The sequence below is a fragment of the Hydractinia symbiolongicarpus genome, chromosome 14 (assembly GCF_029227915.1).
Source record: "Hydractinia symbiolongicarpus strain clone_291-10 chromosome 14, HSymV2.1, whole genome shotgun sequence".
NCBI classification, from domain to species: domain Eukaryota; kingdom Metazoa; phylum Cnidaria; class Hydrozoa; order Anthoathecata; family Hydractiniidae; genus Hydractinia; species Hydractinia symbiolongicarpus.
In genome coordinates this window covers 18,376,563-18,402,036 of record NC_079888.1, presented here as the reverse complement: position 1 = coordinate 18,402,036, position 25,474 = coordinate 18,376,563, and the positions used below count along the sequence as shown (strand labels likewise).

At 33.2% G+C, this 25,474-nt stretch overlaps 1 protein-coding gene across 3 annotated transcripts in view; it reads left to right on the top strand.

The window, feature by feature from the left end:
• The first annotated feature begins 5,705 nt into the window (after positions 1 to 5,705).
• Positions 5,706 to 25,474, top strand: part of LOC130625625 (neuroblast differentiation-associated protein AHNAK-like) — a 38,182-nt gene continuing 18,413 nt past the window's right edge. Inside the window, exons 1-6 of one of the 3 annotated variants that reach the window (XM_057440723.1) lie at positions 5,706 to 6,053; positions 17,598 to 17,660; positions 19,187 to 19,271; positions 19,450 to 19,703; positions 24,554 to 24,808; positions 24,919 to 25,039. In XM_057440723.1, coding sequence (XP_057296706.1) covers positions 6,006 to 6,053; positions 17,598 to 17,660; positions 19,187 to 19,271; positions 19,450 to 19,703; positions 24,554 to 24,808; positions 24,919 to 25,039 — 826 coding nt within the window. In that variant the 5' untranslated portion in view covers positions 5,706 to 6,005. Of the gene's footprint in view, positions 6,054 to 17,045; positions 17,332 to 17,597; positions 17,661 to 19,186; positions 19,272 to 19,449; positions 19,704 to 24,553; positions 24,809 to 24,918; positions 25,040 to 25,474 lie in introns of those variants that run through there. The other 2 variants (XM_057440724.1, XM_057440722.1) reach the window with 2 other exon arrangements.

Here is a 25,474-nt window from a genome sequence, read left to right as displayed (position 1 = left end):
AGTTGACATCAAATAATGACAATCTGTCACGAAAATATTTCTAGAAGGGTTTAGGAGGACAACAATTGTGGACAGAATAAAATAAAATATTACCTTATTTCAAAGTTAGCCACTACAAGTGATATCAATGCTTGTTTCTGAATTAGAGTCTCACAATGTGAATTTGCTAAAGTTCATTTTTCAATATTTACAGCGGATTCTACTTTTATAAAGGACTTAGGACTTAAATTCATACTCTTGAAGCATGCTAACTGTTGCTGACGTCAGCACGATCACTTTTTTCTAATTTCGCGACCTACGTGGGTTGCGACGTATATTAGTTCGTTGTGAGGGCGCACTAGGGAATGTGTCTAGAAAATGTCACGCTGTCTCTAACTGGCCTACGTTGCGTACAAGTTGAAACTTTGCAGTTTTGTGGCGCAGAGTAGTGACCAATGCACTATTTTGTCCGTGTTTAAAAAAAAGACGAAAAAACTGCTTTTGTTTTATTAATTCTGTCCAAGATTGTAGATGTCATCATTTATAACCTTAAGGTTTGCGTTAAAAGCATACTGTCTATTTCAAACAAAGTTTATTCTATATACAGTGTGAACCAATCTCGTCCCCAAAACTTTTCTCGGTCCTAGATCGTCAAAAAAAAGAAAACAGCCCCAAAGGCGAAGTTGCGTATCGAAGTAACCTGATTTTGATTGGCTAGGAATGAGACTGGCTTTTAAATAGTGGTTGAAATAAAAGGCTGACACAGAGGGTTGTAAAAAATATCTTTTCATAACTATGTATTTTTTAACAAACCCCGAAATGATTGTGTTTTTTTCTGTTTTAGTGACTTACACTATATTTTATTAAGGTGGGAAGAAAGTTTGTTGTAAGTAAAACGTTAAGTTGGATGAGAAGATTTATATTTCCTGCGTATCACTCGGAGACTGTTCTTCAGCGGTATGAAGTGCATTACACGTAAAACGTTTGATGTAGTTGGTACGGCTGGAGAAATGTCTGCGAGTTATACGCAGGAAATCTTGTCATTTAACTTAAGAATGATGTTGTTATGTTTGTTGAAAGTTCAAATTGAAAAATTGCTGTATTCTTCATTATTGTGCTTGGTGCAAGATGCTTCGCACATATCTGGCCGTTTTTTACAAACGAGATACATCTTGTGACATATTCACTTCCACTTTGTAGTCTCTGTGACTCAAAAAGGTACCCTAGCTTTAAAACCAGTTTTTTTCTGTAATAGAGAAGCTATATTTTACACAATCTTTGTGTGTGTTAACAACTTCCAATTTAGCCTGCTTAATGAAGTAGTGGGCGAGGCTATCTTCAAATCACTCTGCTTTTGACAAAGTTTTTTCACATAATACCTAATGTCCATACCTTCAATCTCAGCAACACACGTAGCTATGTTCTTTTTTTATTCATACAATTCAGTTGCGTAGAATTGTCTCCTCTGTTAAGGTTAGTCGTAAGTCCGTGGAAAAATTCATTTGAGTACACCCGTCAGAATTTTCTTAACAACCATCTTGGCTTACAGAAAAACAACGAACATTTTAATATGGATTAATCAGTAGCCCATGGATATGTCCACAGGTTCACCCGTCCTTTATGTTTCGGATTTCGCTATTGTAGTACCATTTTGTGCAGACAAATTACGGAAATGAAATACTTATCATACTATAGTTTTCACTCTTTAGCCCTGACAAAAAAAATCGCCCTGGCCAAGAAAAACATAATAAATGAAAGGACCACACAAAATTATGTCCTATAATCCTGGACGAAATTTAATCTGTGAGGATTTCAACCTCGCTCCCAGGACGTGTTATCTCTTTTTACATATCGGACAGCGAGACTTTTTCGTCAGACCTATCAATAAGCGCAGCGCCGATGAGAGACAAAAAGTTCTGCAAACGAGGTTGAAAGGATTTAAATTTCGCTGCCACAAGTAATAAAATTGATTGTTTTGATATTTAAGTCACGCATTTTGAACTTGTCAATATTCACATGCCAATGCTGACATCGGACCGCCCGATATCAGGCTATCTTGGGTAATTGCATAATCTTGAAATGTATCGCTTGTTGGTGACGTCAGCTCGACCATTTTTACCAATTTAAGGACCTTCTTAGGCCCTGACGGGGATAATTATTTTGTGCATGCGCGATAGAGAACGCAAGTAGAACATTTTAAACGATGTCCATCTGAACTATGTGTCTGCAAAAGTAGGGACTCTTCAGCCTGACAGATGCAGAGTATGGACTATTTTAACATGTTTCGGCCATGTCTGGAAAAAGACAAAAAAATTGTTTCAATCAAGTTTATCACGAGTTTAGGTTAAACTTCTCCATAACATCGATTCTCCTAAGCATCTCCATGAGGTAGATTGCATCCTTCTTGTCTCCATAATATTAACTCTGTCCCTTCTTTCCATAAGGTTAAGCCTATTCTGTTCTGACGGCTTGCTATTTTCCCCTGACAGTAACCGTATGTTTAAAAGTCAACACTACGCCAATCTATCGTCTTTTATAACATTCTCAACCAGACATAAAAAAAACAAAAATTCAGGATTCGTGTGGTCGTACTTTCGAAAGATGATTTACGCCAATGATAATGTCTACATTACTTGAAACGTGAAGCACTCGTTGTTTCTACAACCAGGAAAAAAAACTAGAAAGCCGATCGGTAAAGTTACCGGGATTAAGAAAGCTTAATACGTTTCTAATTTAAAGCAAATGAAGTGTTCTCATCACCAGGGCTTGTTAAATGTTTGTATTTAAACTAACGATAAAATTAACCAGCCCTAGGAACGAACTTGCAAGTGGATATTTTCCCATTGCATGTGCGTATCGTGCGAGCTAATAAGAACCTTTTGAATGAGTTCAGTAACGCACTTGGATTATATTATCCCTAGTCTATTATTCTGTTGTTGTTTAGGAAACAAGTTTTATTAAAAAAATCATCAGGACGAAATAACTGTGTGTTAATCCGTGTTCTAAATTTCCAATAGATGTTGTGAATAGCAAAGGAAACGATCTTGATAAGTTAGCTGCTGATAGTAGTGATTTGAGCAGTGATTTGATAACAGATCAACAAACATCTAATTCAACGCGAATAACAAAGCTCTCAGACACATTAAATTTCAAAAAACGTCAACAACCAAACAAGATATTTTGCAGAACCAAAACAGCGGAGCTACTCATTTAAATTTAAGGGTGAAGCAAAGTGGACTAATGCAAGCCAACTCGGACGAAGCTTTAAACTTGATTGGTCAAGAATTGAGTACCACAATATGTGACATTAACTATAGCTTAAAACAATTACCACCCGATGAGGACGACTCGAAAGACAATTTTAAAGAAGAAATAAGGAAGTTGCGAAACCCTTCAAGAACTGAGGATATGGATTTCTTCATCAAACGGTCTGAGTGTCAAGCAGAAGAAAATGATAACGTATTTGATGGTACTTTTACCTTACCTAAAATAGGAACGAACAGCATGGAAGATTTAAATACAACTGGTATTGACTTGGACGATGACAACTTCGGACGCAGTTCCTCTATAACTGCAGACCTCGATGAAGCTGTAGTGCAGTGCGAAAAGAAAGCCAGCGTGTCGTTAGAAGTAAGTGAGGCAATCTTGCCCCAGGGTTTCTTTTTTGATTTCTGATATGTGGCTAGCGCGCTAACAGACATATTGGGAAATGCAAGCTCTGGGGATGAGATTGGTTAGTAAAGTATTTCCATTGGTTGGTTTGTTTGTTTGTTTATCTTTTGCTAGGACGAATAAGTTGCCAACAGGTTTTTTTATTTTTGTATCAGACTGTGTTTATGTTACGTTGGGAATAACAACGAACTCATGACGTCACATATTATCAAAGCGTCTATCACATGAAAAATATTAATTAGGTTACCGTGGCAACAGGATCATTTATTTAAACATTCTAATTGGTTCTTCTTTTAAATATGTTATCACATGCACCTTCAAATTAGTGTAATTAACGGAATAGTAACAAGCATTCACGATAACAATGACAATATTTATTAAGGTGATGTACAGGCATGTGTAGTATGAATGAAGTCATTCGTACAGCCGGAATGTCGTCACACGTTAGCTTAAGTGGGGTGGGGCAACAACTAATTTGGGTGGGGTGTATGAGCAACTATTTTTTGCGGCCAATTTTTACAACAAACAACTTTATTATGAATGGAATGTGGATATACTTTTGATTACAAGTTGAACAAACTTTGTTGATTTATTCTATTTATAAAGACGCCTATGATTGGTAAAAAATTTTAAAAATGGAAGACGTCAAAATGGTAGATATTGAACTGGCAAGCTCTGCCTTGCAAAAAATTCATATCTAATCTAATTACGTAATTATATAAAACCCAACTACTGAAATTATGACCACTAATTTGTGATGCCATTATCTTGAAGCAAGCATTATTAAGAGATCAAAAATTCTCAATGTATTTTCTTTAAATGTCACGCGTTCTAGACTGTCACACACGAGCAATTAATAATTTTAATGCATGACATTTTCGACATCTTTTTTAACTTCACCACCATCTTTAAAAAAAAATAGCAACGTCCCACCATCTTTAAAAAAAATCTAACAACATCCCCACCATCTTTAAAAAAACCTAACAAGATGTCAACCATCTTCAAAAAAATTTAACAAGATCTCTACGATCTCTAGAAAACTAACCACGTCTCCAATGTAAACACAGCTTTAAAAACTGTGTATAAGATTAATTAGTTGTCTCTTTTGTTTCCAGCTACTATACTCAATTAATGTTGTTGTTCACACTATAATAAACTCAACACAAAGCAAACAATATTTCAAACGATATTGAAAAAGTATAAAATATAAGTGTACAGTGTAAGAGGCTTGGGTACGAAATAAGTTTTACGTAAATAATAGGACGCATGTGCTATATTTACGTCGTTCCCAGAACTTATTAAGTCACGTTCCGATACCAAAAATCATAACAAATCATGGTGACAAAGTTGGTTATTCTCTAAGATATAAGCGTGCTTATATTGCATAAACGGCACACAACTTTAGCCAACCTTGTCTCCAGGACTCTTAGGGTTGTTATCGTAAGACCTAGGAACGACGTTGCTTATGAACATTAATTTTTAAATATTTATTGTTAATCTTATGGTAAACGCCAACGCCCTTTCTTTACGCGCCTTGAATACGTTAGCACCATTAAAGACTGGCTTTAAGTAAGACCGAAAAGGACTTAGAATTGAGGTATTCTGATTGTTTTACTTATTGCGGAAACAAATACAAGTATTCTAATTAAAAAACAACAATTTTAGAGAGAATGAGGAAACCTCAATTTTCTATTTTTGTTAAGTCAAACTCACTTAAAATAAAAACATCAAGGTTAAAGTTTAAAGTTTTGATAATAGGATGATAGGTCTTCTTAGCAGTGCTAATTCTGATTAAAAAATTTTTGATCGTTTTTAACAGCGAATAAAATTTTCTTAAGGCTTTTCTGTTACAACACGTTATCAAGTTGAAGAGACAAATATTGACTCGCTTAACCAACTTTATAATGATATGCATGCTATATTTATTCAAAAACGCCCCTTAGCAACACACATAGATACTATACGCCTGAACAAATAGAAGCAAATTATGCTTTTGTTATGAGCCCATTGTTTTAAAACACATTAATTCTAAATGTTATGCTAACGTACACAGCGCAGTGTGGAATAAAATTTCGCAAGTCTCTTGTGTTTACACATTTCGTCGCTACAGTAAATCTCGTGTATTAGTTGTGAACTTTATCGCTGTGATTTTTTGTGCGAGTTTCAACAAAGTAATGGGTAAAATTTAGAAGATAAACTTAATCAACACAACGACGGAGAGACTTTAATCTTGCATACTTACCTTGATATAACTCGTTGATATAAACACGTTTCGCGCTACGGACGAAAGGGGAGTTGGCTGGCTTGTAATATAATATTAAAAAGTTAAACAATTTGAAGCGATATATTAGAATATGCCAAAAAAGAAGTCAAAGAGAAAGCCTGGAGGTCAGAACAAAAAGGTAGGAGAAATTACTTGACCCAGCGACGATCTTTTTTCATAAACAACAAATGGTGTAGTTCTGAAAGTTTATGAACTATGGATAGCAAATTTTTTTAAAAAAATTTTTAATCGCAGTTCTAGTTGAAATTTTAAAGAATCTTTATTGATATTTTCAAACTTGTTGAACTGGCATTTTTAGCGCATAGTTTATGATATATAGAGTTTGTAAAAATGAATTTTTACAAAATGATGAATTTTCCCAATACTAAATAGTCAACAACAACAAAAACTTAAAATAATTTGCTCTGGTTTTTTCTACTTTACAAAGAAAAACATTTTTTCTGTAATAAAAGTATTTTTTTATGAAAATCTTGAATTTTATGACGTGTTCTACTACAGAAAACTTTAGCACAAAAAAGTGTTAAATATTTTTATGAGTAGCGCCATAAAAATATTTTAACAATGACATTTCTGTCATAAGTTTTTTCATTACTCTATAAACTCTTTATGATAAAGCCAATTTATTAAATCCTGCTAAAAAACGATTGTCGATTTCGAAATTAATGAGCCTTGAATTCTCGCGGTTGGAATAAAGTTTTTCTAGAATTTAATTTTCTCCATTCTGGCGAGGTTAGGAAATAACAAAAGCTTGTCTTTAATAGCGAAAAATTATAAAAAACTAAACGGTTTACCTAAAATTAAAGAGAATATAACATAATAATAAAAGCGAAAGTTTCAATATTTGAACATGTGACTTTGAATGAGAAAATAGCTATATACACAACACTTCATGCGCAATCACAATCACAATTATGTGCACCATTGTTGCAGGTGCACCAAATTTGTCATTAAAAAAATTAACGGTTAATTAGCTTTGTTTTTATAAAACACGTGATAGATGACGTCACAAAGAGTTTCCAATATTGACAAGCAGCTTAAATTACACCTCGAGTTTAGAATTCCATCAGCTTTTCACACTTGTAAGTAAGCTTAACTAAATGACATCCGGCAAAAGATGGTTGCACGTTTTCTTATAAGAAACCACACTAGCGTCCAACTAGTAGAAGTTTCTTGTATTTTTATTTGAGCTTTCAAAACAATGTTTCTTAACGAGTTTCTTAAATTTGAAGCATGATTTTAACACAACAAAAAGAGATAAATATGCAATAAAAGATGATGCCTTTCCTTTTTTTTTTCATCATTTAAATGATAATCTACTCGATATCTATGTGGAAAACGTTTCTTACTCAAAAAACTCAACCTCATTCCCAGGGCATCTTGTATTATTTCTGACATCAGAACGGCGATTCCCTGGGGAATAGGTTGCAAAAATTTAACTTTATTACAACTAGTAGAAGTTTAATTTTTTGAAAGACAACTCAGTTTCTTAAAAAAAAGTTATGTAAAAAACGTGTATGGTTTACAAGCTTTTTTCAAGAACTATTAATACTGACCAGAGGCTGGTTGTTCTTAGCATAAACTCTTTCAAGTCTGGCTTGTTCTTATTTTATTCTTATTTAAGTGTAAAAAAAACTTTAGCCTCGTGTTGTTCTTATTGCCAGCCATTATATTCTCAAATGAAGCAATCATTAGCTTGAGAGAGAATTGCAAGGGAATAATTTGCATCCTGGATGGTTCTTATTTCTTTCATGCCAAAATTCAGACCAAGCTGTTCTTATCTTGTTTTTATTTTTCAGCAAAATCTAAGGTTCTTAAAACACTCTCAAAAAGACATCACCTTTTATTTATATCTAACGAGGGAGAAATGATATACCATAAAATATTTTTATTGTTATTGTTTTCTTTAAAGTATTCTCCATCGCAGAGGGACCATGGGGTAGTGTATGCTCTATATATAGAGTTTCATTTTTAATATTTGAGAGTTAAATCTTTTTTTTTTCATCGAATCTTTTAACATGTTGTTGTCCATCATTCTCCGTTAAGCAAACCTTTTATATTTTTTATACACTATTTATTTTACTTTATTTTTCATCGTTTTTGTTCTTCTTTCGACAGTTATGTCAATGTTTTCGTGAAGCAATCTTCTGTATAATGAATTCTACTTCAAATACAATTCGTTTCAACGAAACACGTATATATTTAGCGATAGTTAACTTTTCAAAAGAGAAGACAATATTTTATTTTTTCATAATTTATAACGAAATTTAGCTAAGAACAAAAATATTCTTCATAATTTATAACCAATTTCAATTTAACAAAATACTCGACCAATAAAAATGTAAACAACTTAAAAACGATTCCTTGCGAAACATTTTAATTTAGCTGAGAGATACTGTTGCTTGTGTTGGCTTTAAATATCTTTTCTTTTTTTATTTCTTTATCTTCCTTTGATCAATATTCTTTTTGTTATTCATATAATGTTTTTTTACATAACATTTTGGGTAATTTTGAATGTATATGATCACAGAATCCGTTTTAACAGAGATTGATTTTTTAGTACTATTTTGTTTCTACCACGATCTTTTCTTACAAAGAACAAAACGAACAAAAGAAGAAGAAGACTTTTACTTGATTGGCTATTTTGCAAATTATTTTTTCATTCTTGAGTGGATCTTACAGTCGTCTTTTTTGGTGATCGCGATCGCCACATCAGTATTGCATTTTTTCTATCAATTATATGAAATTTAAATTCTTTTTACCTTCAAATTCTTTTACGATCACTTTTATTACAAGAAATTCTATATTATTTTTACCTGTACTGCATGTAATTTACAAATACCTGTGCAGATACTTTCGAACTCGTTCACATTTAAATAGAACATGACGTAAGTTCTTAAGGGAGTCTTAAACCTTTAAAATTTTTAAAGACCGAAAAGACCTCATCTTTACCTGATTTCATTATACAAAAGTATTTGAGATTGAAACTGTCTATTTTTTAAGAAACTGCACTGCTTATCTAAGTGCACTGATGTGCCGAAGCCCTTAATCTAAAACGCAAGGTTGGTTACCAGGTTCAAAAAACAATACCAGCGTTGTTATTCTCTGGCCAAAATGGAGCGTTGATGTGGCTGAAGTCTCCTACTCCTTTGATTGCATTTTCCTTAAGTGCTTTTTGATATTAATTAAACTATAAAGGAAGTAGGGACGTCCTTTCAATGAGGTCATGCCTGTAACCTTTAAATGGCTAATACTATTGTTTCAGATATTTTATTTTCTAAATTAGCTGGGTGTAATTTTGCTTTACCACAAATCCAAGCTCGTGCAATGTCAACAAATGTGACACACGTGAATGATTGTTGTCATTGGCAATAGTAAAGCGAACAAAAGGGAGTGTTTGATTTTGTTTGCTTTTAATATTTATTATCGTTTAATCCATTTGTAAGCATATGCATTTCACAACAGTAGTAGTATTTAGCTGTGAAAAAAAGTAGACAAACTTTTCAAGCTATGTGACTAGCTCAACGGCAAACTATGACTAGCTTTACGGCTAAATCAATGAGTAGCCAAAGTAACTTTTTTGTACTTCATTTCTTTCTAGATGTTCTAATTTTTTTGACTCGTCAACTTTGATCAGTTCTCTGACTTGTGAAATGGTCTAGCATATTTCAGCACTTGCGAAGTTATAACAATTTTAGGACACAAAGTGCGTACGATTCTGTTTCGTTATGATTTGTGAATTCATCATTCACTATTACTTAACTGCTCACTTTTAAGGCCGTCACCGAAGATTTTCTGGGTCGGAGTTTTGGCCCAACTGAACGAAATGTCTGAATACGGCTCTTAGACATACATCACAACTTTGCTATACGCCACGTGCATGAGAGGGGAAATCATGGTAGAAGGAACGTTTCATACTTCCACTATGGCGCACTTCATACTATAAATCGACTCCTTTCCAGATTGTTGCCATGAATTCATACCCACTGCGGTTATCACTCACACGATGACGTCATGCTCTCCTCGACTCACCACTCAACTATGTGTAATATTCTAATTGTGGTCATAAAATTTAAATTATGGAAGTTTGAGTGCTTCATATGATTTGTTAAGACTCATCTACACGTTTATCAAAAAGTACCGCCAACTATGCACGTCACTCTACACGGGCACGTCACTCCACATCTTGGACGGACAGACCTTCATTTATGCCAGTGTACATGCAACAGCAAAATAATTAGGAAAGAATTGAGAACAGGCGAATAATCCACGCTTTTGTCAACAGCTGCACGATCAATTAAAGGCATGGGCCAATTGGTTAGCAAGATTTCTTGCCTAAAACTGTTAGGGTTAGGGTTAGGTACGAAATGAGCACCACTTATCCTCAAACGAAAGAATGTTAACCAAATATGACCTCGTGGAACTTGCTTCTCAAATTATTCCAAAAATAAAGGACAAGGCAGACTTGTGTCACTCAAGCATCAAGTAAACCCAGGGCAATTAATTAGACTATGTCCATTACCATAGAGAACTAATCGCTAGTTAGCTGTTGCAATACGATTCTAATTTTTCATTCTTAAGATTTGCATTATTTCTAAACTGGTGATTAGTATCAATCAACATGACAATTAAAATGAACACCTTGTTTATTTTAAAATTTATCTTGTAATTAATTAATAAAAGAGGTATTTGTCACCATTCAATGGATAAACAAAGGCTATTCTCTCCACTGAAAGTAGCAGGAGAGAAATGGACAGGAAACACAGTTTTATTTCTCAACGAACACATGCTTCATCGAATATGCGAAGTTAGACAGGAGTTGTACGTTGGGTTAATAGTGGAAGTTAATATTGTATAAAAATCTGACCCTGTATATCGCACTCCTATGCCGTCAAATATTTTATTCCTAAACAGGTATAGACGAGGCTCTGAGTGGATGAGTGCAAAAAGAAATAAATGTATTCAGCTGAATACATTTATTTCTAAAACAAGTAAAGGTATATACGAAAATCACTTCACTTTCCATGTTCGTGGTTTTTAGTATAGAGATGCAAATTCCTTTGCAGCTAATGAAAATGAGAATAGGTGAAAGAGAAAAAACATGTCGATTTTTTATTATATTTTACTTGGTTTTGGTAAAAAAAGGTAGAAATTTTTCGTCTATTGGAAAAATCAAATTTGCAAAGACGGTATGCAAATGCAGAATAGTTTAGTTTATTCATTTTTTATTTCCATTTTGTGTTTATCCTCACAACAAGCTTATCGGTTAGATTAATTAAAAACTAGCTGTTTCCCGTGGAAGAATCCACTGTATTCCATTTAATTTATGTAGCAGATATATGTCCATCAAAAAACAAACAATACAGCAGTGCGCATCTTACATCTGCATTATTATATAAATGACCAAAAAAATTAAAGGTTTTCAACAACTGCAGTATTTATGTGACATTTAAAATCTAAATCTACTAAAATTACTTGCTCTGACCATCTGACAAATGCGAAAATTATTCGGAAAGAAGTTTCCAAAAGCATTTCAACATACATCTCACCCATAAAATTTAAATCACTTAAAACGCCACATATATACAAAAAAGCTGATCAATGTCAAACACAAATCTCTCATTGTATATGTTAAAATCAGTTAGTTTATTGCAAACCCTGCCAAAGGTTGACACACAATGTGAAAAATAAACAATAAATTGTGCCTCTGACAGAATTTTTTATCTAAGGTGTAAAAAAAGGGATTTGCAAGGACAAATTATAATGCAATAAAACATTATTTGATATATTGCATACAGTCCCTCCTCACTAAACTTTAGACAAAATGCCAACAAAATAACGGTGTTTAAACCTAAAATTAATAAAGTCCTTTTAGCAATTTGCATGCTGTTTTACCATCAATAAAGTAAACAAAATTTCAAATCTCACGTAGTATTCTGTCACAAATTTTCATAAAATATATATATAAGTCATAATGAGTCATGTTAAACAACAGCAATCAATCTGTATATAAGTTCATTTTATGTCAATTTTTGCACCAATTTTGCAACACAAAATACAAATTCTAAATAATACTAAAATCTCTTATTTTGGTCCTTCGCATACCGACGGTCTCCCACAAAAGTTTAATCAAAATGTAAAAAAATGAGAGGTAACGACAAAATCAAAGTTTGCAAAATTTAACTATTTCAGTACATATATCTACTGCATATGCCCTCTAAAACAATATTTTAATCCAAAATGCCAAAGAAAAACAGTTTGCAACAAAAATCAGTTATTTCGATAATATTGCATACACTCTTTCCTCACAAAAGCTTCACAAACTGTAAAAAAAAGAATGGTTGTAGGGAGTGCTTCTGATTCAACAAAAAAAGTTTTTTTGACATATTGCATCTAGCCCTTACCCATTAAATCTTACACAAAATTTCTAAAACTATATACGATTTAGAACACATCAAATTTAAATCGAGAAGGATCAGTCATTTCGATATATTGCACGGAGTCCTCCCCAGTAAGAATTTATACAAAATATAGAAAAACAAAGCTTGCAATGGTCCTTCCTCGCAAAATTAACATAAAATGTCAAAAAGGTTCAGATATAACATCTAACACAACAAAAATCAGTTCTATCAGTTTATGTCATGCCATTGTCTTCCACCAAATGTTCCCCTTAAAGTTTCACAGACACAGCCTGTAAATTAAAAACAACTAAGATCAGGTATTTTGGTCTATTTCATACCATTCTGTTCCAAATAACTTATAAAATGTAAAAATTGAGTGGTTAAACAGAAATGTCAAAAAGAAGAAAAAAATAGCTTACAAAGAGTATAAAATTGAAATCAACAAAGTAGCTCTTTTGGTGTATTAAATATAAGCCATACACACAAACGTTTACACTAATTGTAAGAAAATGGTTGTGTTTAGTAATTCTAAATTAAAAAAAGTCTTAGCATGCTGATTAAGGTTTTTGCCCACAATTTGAAACAAATTAAATTTACATTTTAAAAATAAGTAATTTCTGAACTTTATTTTCAGAATATTTGGAGGAAAAGAACTTCGCAAACCAAAAAAAACCCAGGAAAATGTTTAAAATTTTCAGGGTTAATAACGTTTGATGTGTTTTGTGGGAATATATATACTGGGAATCTTTAGTTTAAAGCTAGCATTAGCTAGCTACAGCAGCTAATAGCTAGTCACTTAAATATAAACTGGAGACTTAGCTAGGTATAAAGAACATGGCTACATATATATATATATATATATTCCTAGCTAGCTAGCTAGTTGTTGGTGGTGGTTGGCTTTTTATGATGCTAGCTATAAAACATGTCTGGCAACAATAATATAATCAAAACTGAAAATAAAACATGAAAAAACCTTACAGAACCTTGCTACGATTAATTTATAAAACCATGCTCTTCTTCAAATGTTTTTTTAAAGATTTATTTTGAATGAAAGAGTAGAGAATACTCAAAAAGAACAGCCATCTTTTTCGTAAACACAATTTCCGTTTTATGCTAGGAACTTCATTTAACAGTCCGTATGCTTTGTGAATATCTAATACCGTTTCATATGTAGCGATACCTATATATATATGCTAACATAGAGTTTTTTGGCATAAGGGTATATATATTTATATCGTTATTAGCAGCGGGTTATATATTTACACCTTATGTGCGATTTCTATGCAGTACATCCCTAATTTTTTTAGTTAAATTTTAGCGTACGGCCACGTCATAGGAAAGTGACCCGTGATTTCCGTGTCGTGGACTCACAGTTTTACTCACGCAAGGGAATTAATATATAAGATATCAACCTCGTCCCCAGGAATCTTTGTACTTTTTGATATTGAATTGTCTCCGATATTAAAAGAGTGAAAAGATCCCTGGGAAAGAAGAGGTTGACGAAAATATTAAAATTTTGAATTTCTATTTTCAAGCCAACACTAACATTTTTTTTTTCTCCTTTTAAATTTTAACGTACCGATGAAACAAATTAAGAAAACAACCCAAGCTAAACTTATATTCACCGCGAAACCACTGCTCCATCATTGCTCTCCGTCATTCACCTTGTTGTTCAAGCAAAGAAGACGCTGCTAAGTCTGAAACGTCTAGGATTAGACCTGACGAGACAAAGCATTGTACAGTTTTTTTACTTGCAGATAAAATCAACTTTACCTGCTGTCTTTTAGTACAAGCTTAAATTGCATCTAATCTTTTAGTTGATGTTTACGATAATGCTTCGACTAACTGAGCAAAACGATTGCCTTGCTTAATCCAGAAAAACAAATGCAGATGAACTAAAACGCAACATAAAGGTTTTCGTTGTAGAGTTTGTTTGAGAAAATGTTTCTCTACTTTGTGTTATAAAGAATCGCTCACTTTAAGAATTATTTTAGCCTAAAAATGTGAATTCTTTAAAAACCGAGACGCTAAAACCCAAAATACGATTCTTATAAAAAGTTTCATGAAATAAGGCCAAAACATACGGCGTTTATGCTACTTAATGTATGTTGTAAATGAAATGGTTGTGCTGCGGAGACAAACGTGTAAATTAAAAATGAGTAGTAGATACTTGTATAAAATTATTTGCGGTGAAATAATAATTTCATAAATGTTTTATTTTATTTATTGTTAAAAGGCTAAGTAAAGTTAATTAGCACCATTGAAAGAAACTGGGACTAGACATTAATCCGGATCTAATTTACATGTTCAAACATTTTTGGTAATTCGGGATGGCTAATTTCGGAACGAAATCATCTACTGTCTTTTCTTGCAAACTTCGACTGATAAAAGAATAGAGATGTGAAAAACAAGTCAAAACCTTTTTTTTAAAAAAAGGAGAGCTTTTGCTCTAATTGTACGTCCTGCGCATGCGCTGTATCTCTTTGAACTTAGCTTCGTTAGCCCTCTACTATTATGGAGTATAGAAATTCAAATGTTTTCAACACAACAGTCACGTGCTCCAAATATAAATAAATAAGAATTAAAAGGACTTCTCACGGCTTTATAAGCTTTTGTAAACAAAGTTTTCTTATTGACCGTCCACTAATGCTTCATGGGGAGTGTTTTCTCTCCTTCTGCGAGATGAAATAGAGTAAATTATTATACGGTCCAACCCTACGCTATTAATAGTGGGGGAGAACTGAAAACTAAAAATTAATCTCATTATTCGTGTAAATTATGCATCAATATAGAGTATTGTTGAATAACCACAATTTAAACGTGAAGTGTAAACAGAACCATGTTTTCAAAGTTTTATCTCAATGAATATTCATGTTAACAAAAACGTGGGGTGCGTCGACTGCTCGCTGATCAAAATTATAATCAGACATTGATTTTAATTTGAGAATGTTTGTGCGCATTGATAGATTGCAACGTGAATGGAAGTTAATTTCGTTGCTGTGAGAAGAAGGAGTTATTTTATTTTTGTTTATTTTAAAGGAGTTGCTTTTGTTGTGGTTCTGGTTGTTGTTGTTTTTGTTGTTGTTGGGAGCTTATAATTTTTAAATACTTTGTTTCAAATTGAAGTTTTTTAGTTGCATATTTGCAGACTCGAGCACATTTAGATTGTTTTTGGTTGTTTTGGAATATTTAGTTTTGCATTTTTAAGTTTTTTTAACTCCAGAATCTCTTTTCCAGCGCAATTAATTATTTTGGTAATGCAGATCAAACTGCTCACAAACAAGTTTTTGGAAGTCTCGAAATAAATCCACACCCTTACATGAACGTACTTTGTATTCCTTGCCCATAGGTTTGGGAATCTTAATATTATGTTAGTCAAAAAAAATTTTCTTCTTCGTTCTTTTAAACATCTGTCGTATTTACAATTGCGATGAAACTTTCTTTCGTCTCTAACAATACTGCAGCTGCTTCAAGTTTTAAGTCTCGTGTCTGTGAATTTCCTGGTCAAGACACGGTTTTTTAAAAAGAACTTCAAAAATTGAGTTGAAGCTGGTTGTGCCTATTTTTTTAACACTTTTTTTTTTTAATTAACAATTCCAGACAATTCTTTGAATAATTTCAAGTTATTTACGTTATTTTTTAGCAAAATCTATTTTTTTTATTAACTGTGGTATAAATAAAGTTCGTCTGACCGTTTCAACATTAAATTACCTTGGTTAATTTTTTTTAAAGTTTTTCAAAAAGTTCTTACTTAAAACGTGAAAACATACAGCGTGTTGTCAACCCTTTAATTTTGCACTATTTGTAGGATGGCGCGTGTACTCCTTGTGATATTCGCAGAAAGGTGTGGGGCCAGTGCTTTTCTACGATATTTGCAAAGTCTTTTATATTCTATAGATATTTTATATTCTTCTTGTTCTCGTTTAATAAAGCAAAAGTAAGAAAGCTATGTTAATAATATCAGTTTAGTGAAGGATAAGCAACAGGGCAACTTTGTTCCCAGCTTCTTTGAAATATGTAATATCATAACTATTGCTAGAAAATAATAAATCCGGTGATCTGCCTGATCCAAAATCGTTTAAATCGCTAATGCGAATCACGCCTAACTGGTAAAAGAAAATTGATAGTGTAGATACAGCTTTATTTTTCCCGCGCTTCTAAGTGTTTCAGTGTTTATTGTAATGGATAGTATACGCGCAGCTTTCGCTTTTTTTCGTCTATAGCTTCCTGGGAACAACCATCTCATCTCAATTTCAGTTCTTTCCACTGCGTTACCTTGGCAGCTCAAAATATTTTTTTGTGTGAAATGAAATGGAACTGATGACGCCGATGGGAATTGCAGATATTTCTAATCACCTGTTGACTCTCATTCGCTGAGACTTTATACTTTGGACGCTAAGATTTAGTGTTATTTGATGGTGATTATTTATAATTACTGTAATCACTGTGATGGAGAGTAATTATATTTGATCACAATTAAGTGGTTTATTAAGACGCAAAAGCGTAGTTGTTAGGCATGGAATGATGCGCATGGCAACAAAACGGGCGTTTAACACTGAAAATAAATCAAAGAACTTTGTTAAAACCATTCACCTCTCAACAAGGAATATAAATTTGGAAAATGTTTGAGTTTGTGAACTTGTTTTGCTTTGAATACTTATTAGACTTAACTTTTACTTTTCTTGTGTATGTCGTGTGGGAATTTAGACGTTAATTACGTTGCTAATAGAATTCAAACAATGTTGTGATTGCGGACTAATAAAAAAGTTTGTGTACAAAAAAAAGAGGCGTTTTGATTTAAAGAATTGCTAGAGGTTTTTTGTTAATTGAGGAAATTTGCATGAATGTTATCTGACTTTCTGCTTTTAACCTGCAGTATAATATAAACATTTAACAATAATGTCGAAAAGATTCCAAACGGAGTTGTACATTCCTGAAAAAACCGTTCGCACAAGCTTAACTGTATTTCATGATGGTAGCAAGAGTCCGAAAAGTCCCGTAAGGAGAAGCATACTTTGTTGGTATTTTTATCAAGCAATCTCGTCTTAAGTTTAAAAATAACACTGGTTTCTGTTAACTTAGGGGAAACAACTAAGAATAATTTCAATGGAATTGCCGTTCTATTTGTGCACGTGGTTTAAATGCGCAGATCTTTGTTTTCATATTTCAACCACGCCCATTTTTCTAGTCTTTCAAAAAATCTGTCAAGCTGTGTATGAATATGTATGAGTTGTTTTAAAACTTCTTTTCACTTTTGTTTTTAGGCCGCACCTACCTTGGACGACTCGACAGGTACTTTCACGATGGACAGTCAAGCTTCTGCTTCAGTAAGTATTTACCCAAATTCGTGTTCGGCTTGTTTTACTTGTTTGCAGTTGTAACTTTAGCCTTTCATGGCCCGCATTTATTGCTCAGGAGGTTTTTTCGTGCAGGGTCAATCAGGAAGAGTTTTTGCAAATAAACGTTTTTTTTAATTTAATGAAACATACCGTGGCTTTGGCTTAGAATTTTTAAGTTTTCTGAAAATTTGTAGGCCGTGGCCTCTACTTCTTTTTACTCTCAAAAACTTTTTCAACGACAGGCCGGCAGGCTGTTCCAATTTTGCAATATTTCAGGAGCTCTTAGAAAGCTCACAATCTCGGTACCGTGTTCCTTAAAATCACGTTCCCTAAATAGAAAAACATGTAGGACCTTAGGAACGAAACTGCCTGCACCTGAGCTATGTGGAATTGATTGGTCTGGTGTAACGTCGCATGAAATTTTTAAAACTTGCGCTGAAAATAGCAAGGAGTGTCGTTTTTTTTCTGCTCTACTACCTAGCTAGTTCTTGAATTCGACTCTTATGGCCGTTTTTAATATGTGGATCATTAATATAAGGTAAGATAAATGCGATATACTGAATACTTTGGCTTGTGTGTAAATACATAGTTAAACAAGAACCACGTTTTTTTCATTGGAGAAGTGGTCATTCTAAAGTCCAGCATCTACAAAACGATAGCAGTTGTACAGGACTTATTGTTTCCTCACATGGAAAACTCCATGTGACTTCAGCAGGTGTTCTTATCAACAAAATATGCAAAACAAAATTGGAGAGCCAAAAAAATTATTCTTTTGCTTATTTAGTATATAAGCAAAAGTATAATTAAAAAGTATTACAAAGAAAAGGTATAGCTAGATATATATACAAGAAAAATTGACAGACAAAAATTGCAGACCATAGGTGTGGTTAAAAAGAAAGTTATCTTAATTTCAAATCTAAGATGCCTTTACCTGAAAATAAAGTTTGAAGTGGACTGGTAATTTAACCTTTTTTATGCATGTTTAGCAAAGTTTAGGTCCACCAGTAAGTGCATTATTTTTTAAGCCCTTTTGAGTCAGCTTGCCAGGAAGAGCAATTTAAATGGGGCTTGTGCTCTGCCTAATACTATTTGTCGTAATCGTAAAATTTCATTTTAAAGTTGTGTCACTTTTTCAAAATTTCAAATAAATGTTTTGTTTCTAGGGTGGGCATTTATTGGAGGGAGCATTTAATGGTAGTTAATTTGATATATGTTTATGCAAAATTTTGGGAAAAGGTACAAACACATAAACATATAACAAATAAATAACCAAACTGGCAATCAGGCAGTAGCATTCAGTTTCTGACAAGTCTGGGAAAAACTATAAAGTGTAAATTGATCCTTTTTGTTCAGCATTAGCATGAGAATAGGGTTGAGATCTTTTATTGACCCTTGTTGATTCCAGGAACTAAAGAGGCTATAATTGTAATAATAACCATACTCTGCTATGTGTGTTAAATTGATTTTTTAAGATTGATAAACTTGGAGTTTAGTAAGATTTATCTTTTCTGTAGGTTGACATTACAGCCTCACAAAACAAGGAACTTGTTCAAGAGGATTCATTACAAGAAGAAAGAATAAATGCTCCGATTTTTGCAGGTTCGTAAATTTTGTAGCTGGACAAAAATTTAAAATCAATCAATTGGAATTGCTAGCAAATCTTTAGACATGTTGCCAATGCACTTTGGCAACATGTCTAAAGCCCATTTGTAGAAAGGTTTTTGAGAATTATTTGGTTGCAAGGACATTTTTTATACTTATCACAACTTTAATTTAGCTAATGTGGAATCACTTCCTGTTGTTGAATTGGACGCAAACACAGATACTACCACAACATTATCAGCAGGTATAAAACGTGAAGGAAAGGAAAATAAAAAGCCTAAAAAAGATAAAAAAGACAAGAAGGATAAAAAGAAGAAGAAGAAGAAAGGTTTCTTTGAGAAAGTTGGTGATTTTTTGGATGGTTCTTCATCTTCATCGTCATCGTCGTCCTCGTCCTCATCATCCAGCGAAGATGAAAGCGATGAAAAGGTATTGTGCTCCATTTTTCAATGACACAGATTAATTGTGGCATTTTTAGTTTGCCACATCGTTGTCTAACTTCTATTATCTTCATAGCACGTAGTTATGAGAGAAAGTTGGGATATAGGGGTCATTCTTGTACTGCTGTGAACTCTGTCTGTGAGTTCTGTGGGTTACACCAACCATTTCCCCACATAGAGGCCATATTTGTCTTTATTTTAATTGATAGAATGCAGCCCTCATATCAATGTTTATCCTTAACCCCATAGGTAATTATTTCTACAGGTGACTCAAAATTACACACTATTTTTGAACCTGCTTACTTGTTGAAACAGACGATGAACAAAAATTGTGCTCAATTAAGATTTTGTTGACTTTACAGATCTTATGCGATTATATAAGGGCAAAGCCAAAAATAAATCAGCTGTTTTTTCAAGGAATGTACCTGTACTAAACAGTGCTTGTTACCTACAAAACAGCAATTCCCCTAAAAGAAAATGTAAAATGACAAACAAATGCGAACCACAAGACGGAATGTCTATAAGAAAAATTAACATCCCAAAGAAAACTTTAGGTAAATATGTAACTTTTGAGTTAATAATATCAAAAGTGTTTGTTTTTTATTTTCCTTTTCGTACCTTATTCCATGAAATTAACGAGTCATCAAATTAGGGCAGTTTTTCAAAATTCTGTTGATTTAATTTAATGACCGTTTATTTAATCCAGTGTTAATTTAAAGACTGGTAATTTCATGACTCTAATTAAAATTTTAATTTGGTGACGTTTTTATAATATATAAAAGCCTAAAAAACATAAAAATACAATTTTTTTCTGCAAATTTTCTACCAATTCCTCCTTATTGAACGATAGCTCAACGATGTTCTCTTTTTCAGTGATCTTATTTAAAATAGCTTTTGTATAATCTTCATACTCTGATGCAAAGTGGAAAATTTACAGCGCTTTCTTCCAGAATTTTTAATTTTTTAACATTGTCTTACTAAACAACAAAAACTTTATTTCCATTTCCAAGCGCCAATGGTATCCAGGCATGTGAACTATCCCACAAAAGAAAATTACACATCGTCTCGAAAATTTCAATGTTCACCTGCAAAGCTATTTTAGAACATTTTTCTTCTTCTTTACTGAATGATTTAAACATTTAGCATTATTTATTAAAGCTTGGTTTTTGTCTTCACAACTTCCTGAGTATAATTCCAATATTATTCCTGTTTACATGTATTCATAGAAAGTTTATTATTTTTTTAAATTCTTAACTGCATAAGTCCTATGCAAAGAGTGTTTTCGCATCGCTCATTTGAAATTTAATCTTTCCTGTAAAATTGTAAAGTTATAAAAAGCCATTACAGAAATGTATACATTTTTATGTAAACTAAAGAGAATTTGTTCCAACATAAAAAAAATTAATGTAAAGTAAAATGGTATATCTTACGACGCGAAAAGGAAGTAAAAGTTTTCACAATGCCTAAGGTAACAGACAAATGTGAGCTATCGATAAAAATTATGCTACAACAAATTCCCGTTTTTTATCTTATACTCGAACACTACTCACAAATCATTCACTTATTGTACTTGCAGGTGCAAGAGGCCAGACTCAAGGGTACAGAGTAGTATACTCGCCGCTTACTCGTACTCGTCTTGCATTGTACTTGTCATTTAATGTACCCATACTCGTATACTTATGTATAGTTACTCGCGATCGGCACTGTAAACATTTTATTTGAAACTTAGCATCTGCAAAAAATGGATTTCATATCGCCACCTTTAGTCTTCAAGTTAACGTGCCCCCTTTCACTTTAATTTTAAGGATTAGTGGTATTAATGTCGCAAATAAGGATGTCATTAGGCAGCATTTTCCTAAAGTATCAATATAGAAAGTGTTGTGGAGAGGTTGCTAAGGCAAAGGCATTAAACACGGCAGGGAAAGGGCAAGGCAAAGGCAGGCAAGGAAACAGGAAGAGGAATCAACAAGGCTGGGGTAGGCAAGGCATGGGATGCACAGGCAAGGCCATATAAGGCAGGCACAAGTAGGAAGAGTAGGTAAAGGAAAGGTCATTGCTGTCAAACCAGGGGCAGGCAAGGCAGGGGCAGGCACCTTAATAGAAAATCTCCCTCCTACAACTCAAAGATGTGTATGCTCATCATGTCTTAGATTAGGCCAGGAGTATAGAACATATTGATTTGCAAATATTTCAAATTCAATAGCTCAAAAAAAAGTTCTCAATTTATATCAGGTCAATATACAGTGAATCATGTTAGCAGAATTATGTGGCAATACAAGTATTTAAACAATCATAATGCCGAAAAAAACATTTTTTGATAAATCTGAGATTAAAAATTAACCTGGTTCCAATGACAACAACATTAAAAAGTCAAGAATAATCAGAGAAGTTCATGAGAAAGGCAAGAAAGTATCATAGCCTGTGGATCTTATATATGCTCACATAGCCTTTTTACCAACTAGACAGGGGGGCCTGGCGTTGAAATGTCTGGTTTAGTCACAAGTAACTGTAACACTCTGTGGTAAACGTCTGTTGTAGACCGATTTATAAGTTTTGTAAACCGTGCCACACATTCATGTGGAGCACTTTAGTACAAGTATGCAGCATATCATAAATTATGTGAAGCACACACAACAGTAAGATGTTTCAGGTGTAATATATTTTTCAAATAATAACTAAAAACACAGTTTATATGTTGTGCCGATCTTAGCGAATTAGGTAACAGCTTGTTCTTAACACTTAACACAGCTTAGTGATTTGTACAGGTATATACTGTTTCGCATTATTGTTTCGGCATAATACTTATTTCCAAACAGACAGTTAACAACCTGTTATCCTACGCACCTAAAACAATTTTACTTTGTAGAAAATTTTGTAACATTTAAAAATAAAAAAATTACAGTTTATAACCTGTTTTTACCCTTTGAAAGCAAAAAAAACAAAAAAACTGCAATATTTTATGGGAAAAGTTTCTGTAAAAGATATAAAATTAATTGTGACATCGATAGGCGACACACATTTTCCAAAAAACCTTCTTTGCAACTTCGGTTTAAAAAAACACAGTGGAAACAGCCTGTTGTTACAATGTCCAGTTAAAAATCAAACAGCAGTATATGTTTATTTTGCAAAACGTCGTTAGAGCCGCATTGGTGTAAAGATCAGGTCAAGTTACAAAAACAGAATTATTTTGACATTTTGTGTACATATCGTGAAATTAATGAATACATTTGGAGATTTCAATACATGTTGACGCTTGAACGAGAATGCTATTCAGAATTTAAAAATCCTCAGTAATAAAAAATGTTGATGTTGTAAAAATTTCTTGACATATATATATTTATATAATGAAATCACTTCTATAACTTGAGTCGCACTGGCGTATTATGCTCAGTACAATATATATAGCTAGCTACAATCGTCCACAAAAGTATGGCTCACTATTCCCCCTTAATGTTAAGAACTGCCCTTTTGTGGCTAAGCAACGTAAACAATTACACGTGACATACCTGTACATAAGCATTGATCACGAGTGAAAACAGAATGTAATATCTGCAAAACACACTTTGTGGACGATTGTAGCTAGAACAAGCTGTACGGTGGGACATTCCTACAGAGTAGAATTATCTCACTGTGTAGTATATATGTATAATAGCTAGAGAGGATAGGTAGAAAATCTGTCCCAAAGGATTTTTCTATGCTATGTTGCTAATTTTATGCCAGCAAAAATAGCAATTTATTGCTAGCCACATAAGTAGTTTTATCCCATCTAGGTAGTTAATTTTATGCTTGCCTTGTAGCTAGTTTGATTAGCTATATTGCACTGTTTGTTTGTACTCTAACAGTAGCTAGCTATATGCTATCTAAGTTCCATTATTATACCATATAAATCTGCAGTTTTAAGCTAGCTAGCTTTAGGTGTGAGTGAGAATAAAAATGGGTTCAATAAATGTAAAAAATAGTGATATACTAACTAAACATACCCTTTCTTCGTTTTCTTGAAAAAGCCCTTCCGTCAGTGGTGATATAGCTTAGATTAACAGACGTTTGGGTGTAAGGCGGTATGTTATCCGAGAAAAAGTCATGTGATATTAGTAAAAGTGAGCTATGTATCACGTGGTTGAAGCTAACTTAGTCTTCTGGAAGTCCCCTTTAGGAGATCCTTAAAAAAAACAAAAGTACTCCATTGCCGTATTGACTCCCTGAATCAGAATTTACGTGAAAATAACTAGATTAAACTACTCGGTAACCAAGTTTCTTAAATTGATGAAAATTTAAAATTGATGTATACATGCGAAAATCCTACACACTCTCCTCCGTCCCTTATATTTGCCTATTTAATGAGGAAATGGGCTCTGTTACTCTCCGCAAAAGTTCCAAAATTAAAAATTGCCCTGACATCTTTTGGTAGTCTGTGCTTCCTGCAAAGATTCCTTAAGTATCTTTCTGGAGCACAATTTTTAATAGTTGCAAGAAGGTCTAAAATTTCATTGTTGCCTCGGGCAGTCCTTATAATGTTGATTTCACTTCACTGTCCACATACACGATTTTACCTTGGATAAAGCTATGGCACCATACTTGTAAACACAAAATTTCTTTGTAGTTTCCAATCTAATTTCAGGTCTATGTAAAATCAATCTGTTGTCACTGTCAGTGTTGTGACTGTTAGTGTTGTGACTGTTGGTGTTGTGACTGTCAGTGTTGCGACTGTCGATATTGTGCTGATGTCATCAAAATTTAAATGACAGATGTCTTCTATTTTTCTTCTATCTAAGTGGATTTTTCCACGTGCCTTATCGACTAGTAGTATAATAATGATCACTCACAAGAATTTTTGTTTAGAAAAAAACAAAGAAAAAGAAAGTTGGCAAAGATTTTGCTGCTTCAGGAAACGTAAAAGGCGCTATTACTGTTGGTACACCCATCAACCTTCAGATTGAAGCACCCACAGTCGATGTGTCCAGTGATGTATCAGCTAAAACTGCTGCACCATTATTGCCAAAGGCAGCAATTGTGGAAGATGAAGCATCAGAACAAAGAATGGGTGATGTCGAAATCCCTGAAATCCCTGATCTAGATACAAATTTTGATATTAAGGTTCAGTTTTGTAGTAGTTTTAACACTGGATTAATTGACAATAATAAGTTCATTTCTAATTTTTATTTAATGACATTTTTGATAATAAAAAAACACAATTTTTCTTGCAGGGAAATGCATTATCTGGTCAAAAAGAAGACGACATGGAGGAATTAATCTCGGGTGTTATGGACTTACCTGAACAAGAATCATCACCTGATTGTCCTAGTTTAACACTTCCTGAAGTTGAAGGTGCGATTGACTTCTGTCTGTTGCTAAATTGGAGAACATTTCCGAGTGTTTAACCACTATTTTTTTTTAAATTCTTGGCTTGATTACTAATAACATTAGAGCAATCATGTTTTAAACGTATGCTAGGGTTGCCTATATTTTGCCAAATAAGCCCACTTTATGCATAAAAAAATGATGTTACTTTTTCAATATAAAAGTAATGGTTCTAAATTTGTCAGTTTTTAGATTTTGTCTAATTTAAGAAATTATGTAAAAGCAAATTTGTTTTTGTATACGAACTTAATAGCATTACGCTATTTTTAGAGATTAACATCACCCACAATGATTATTCGCGAAATTTAAATAGTTTGAAAAATTAATTTTCTTACAATGTCCTATAGGGGACACGCAAAGCAAAACTTTCAGACGGACAAAATAAAGCATACCCATCCCTTA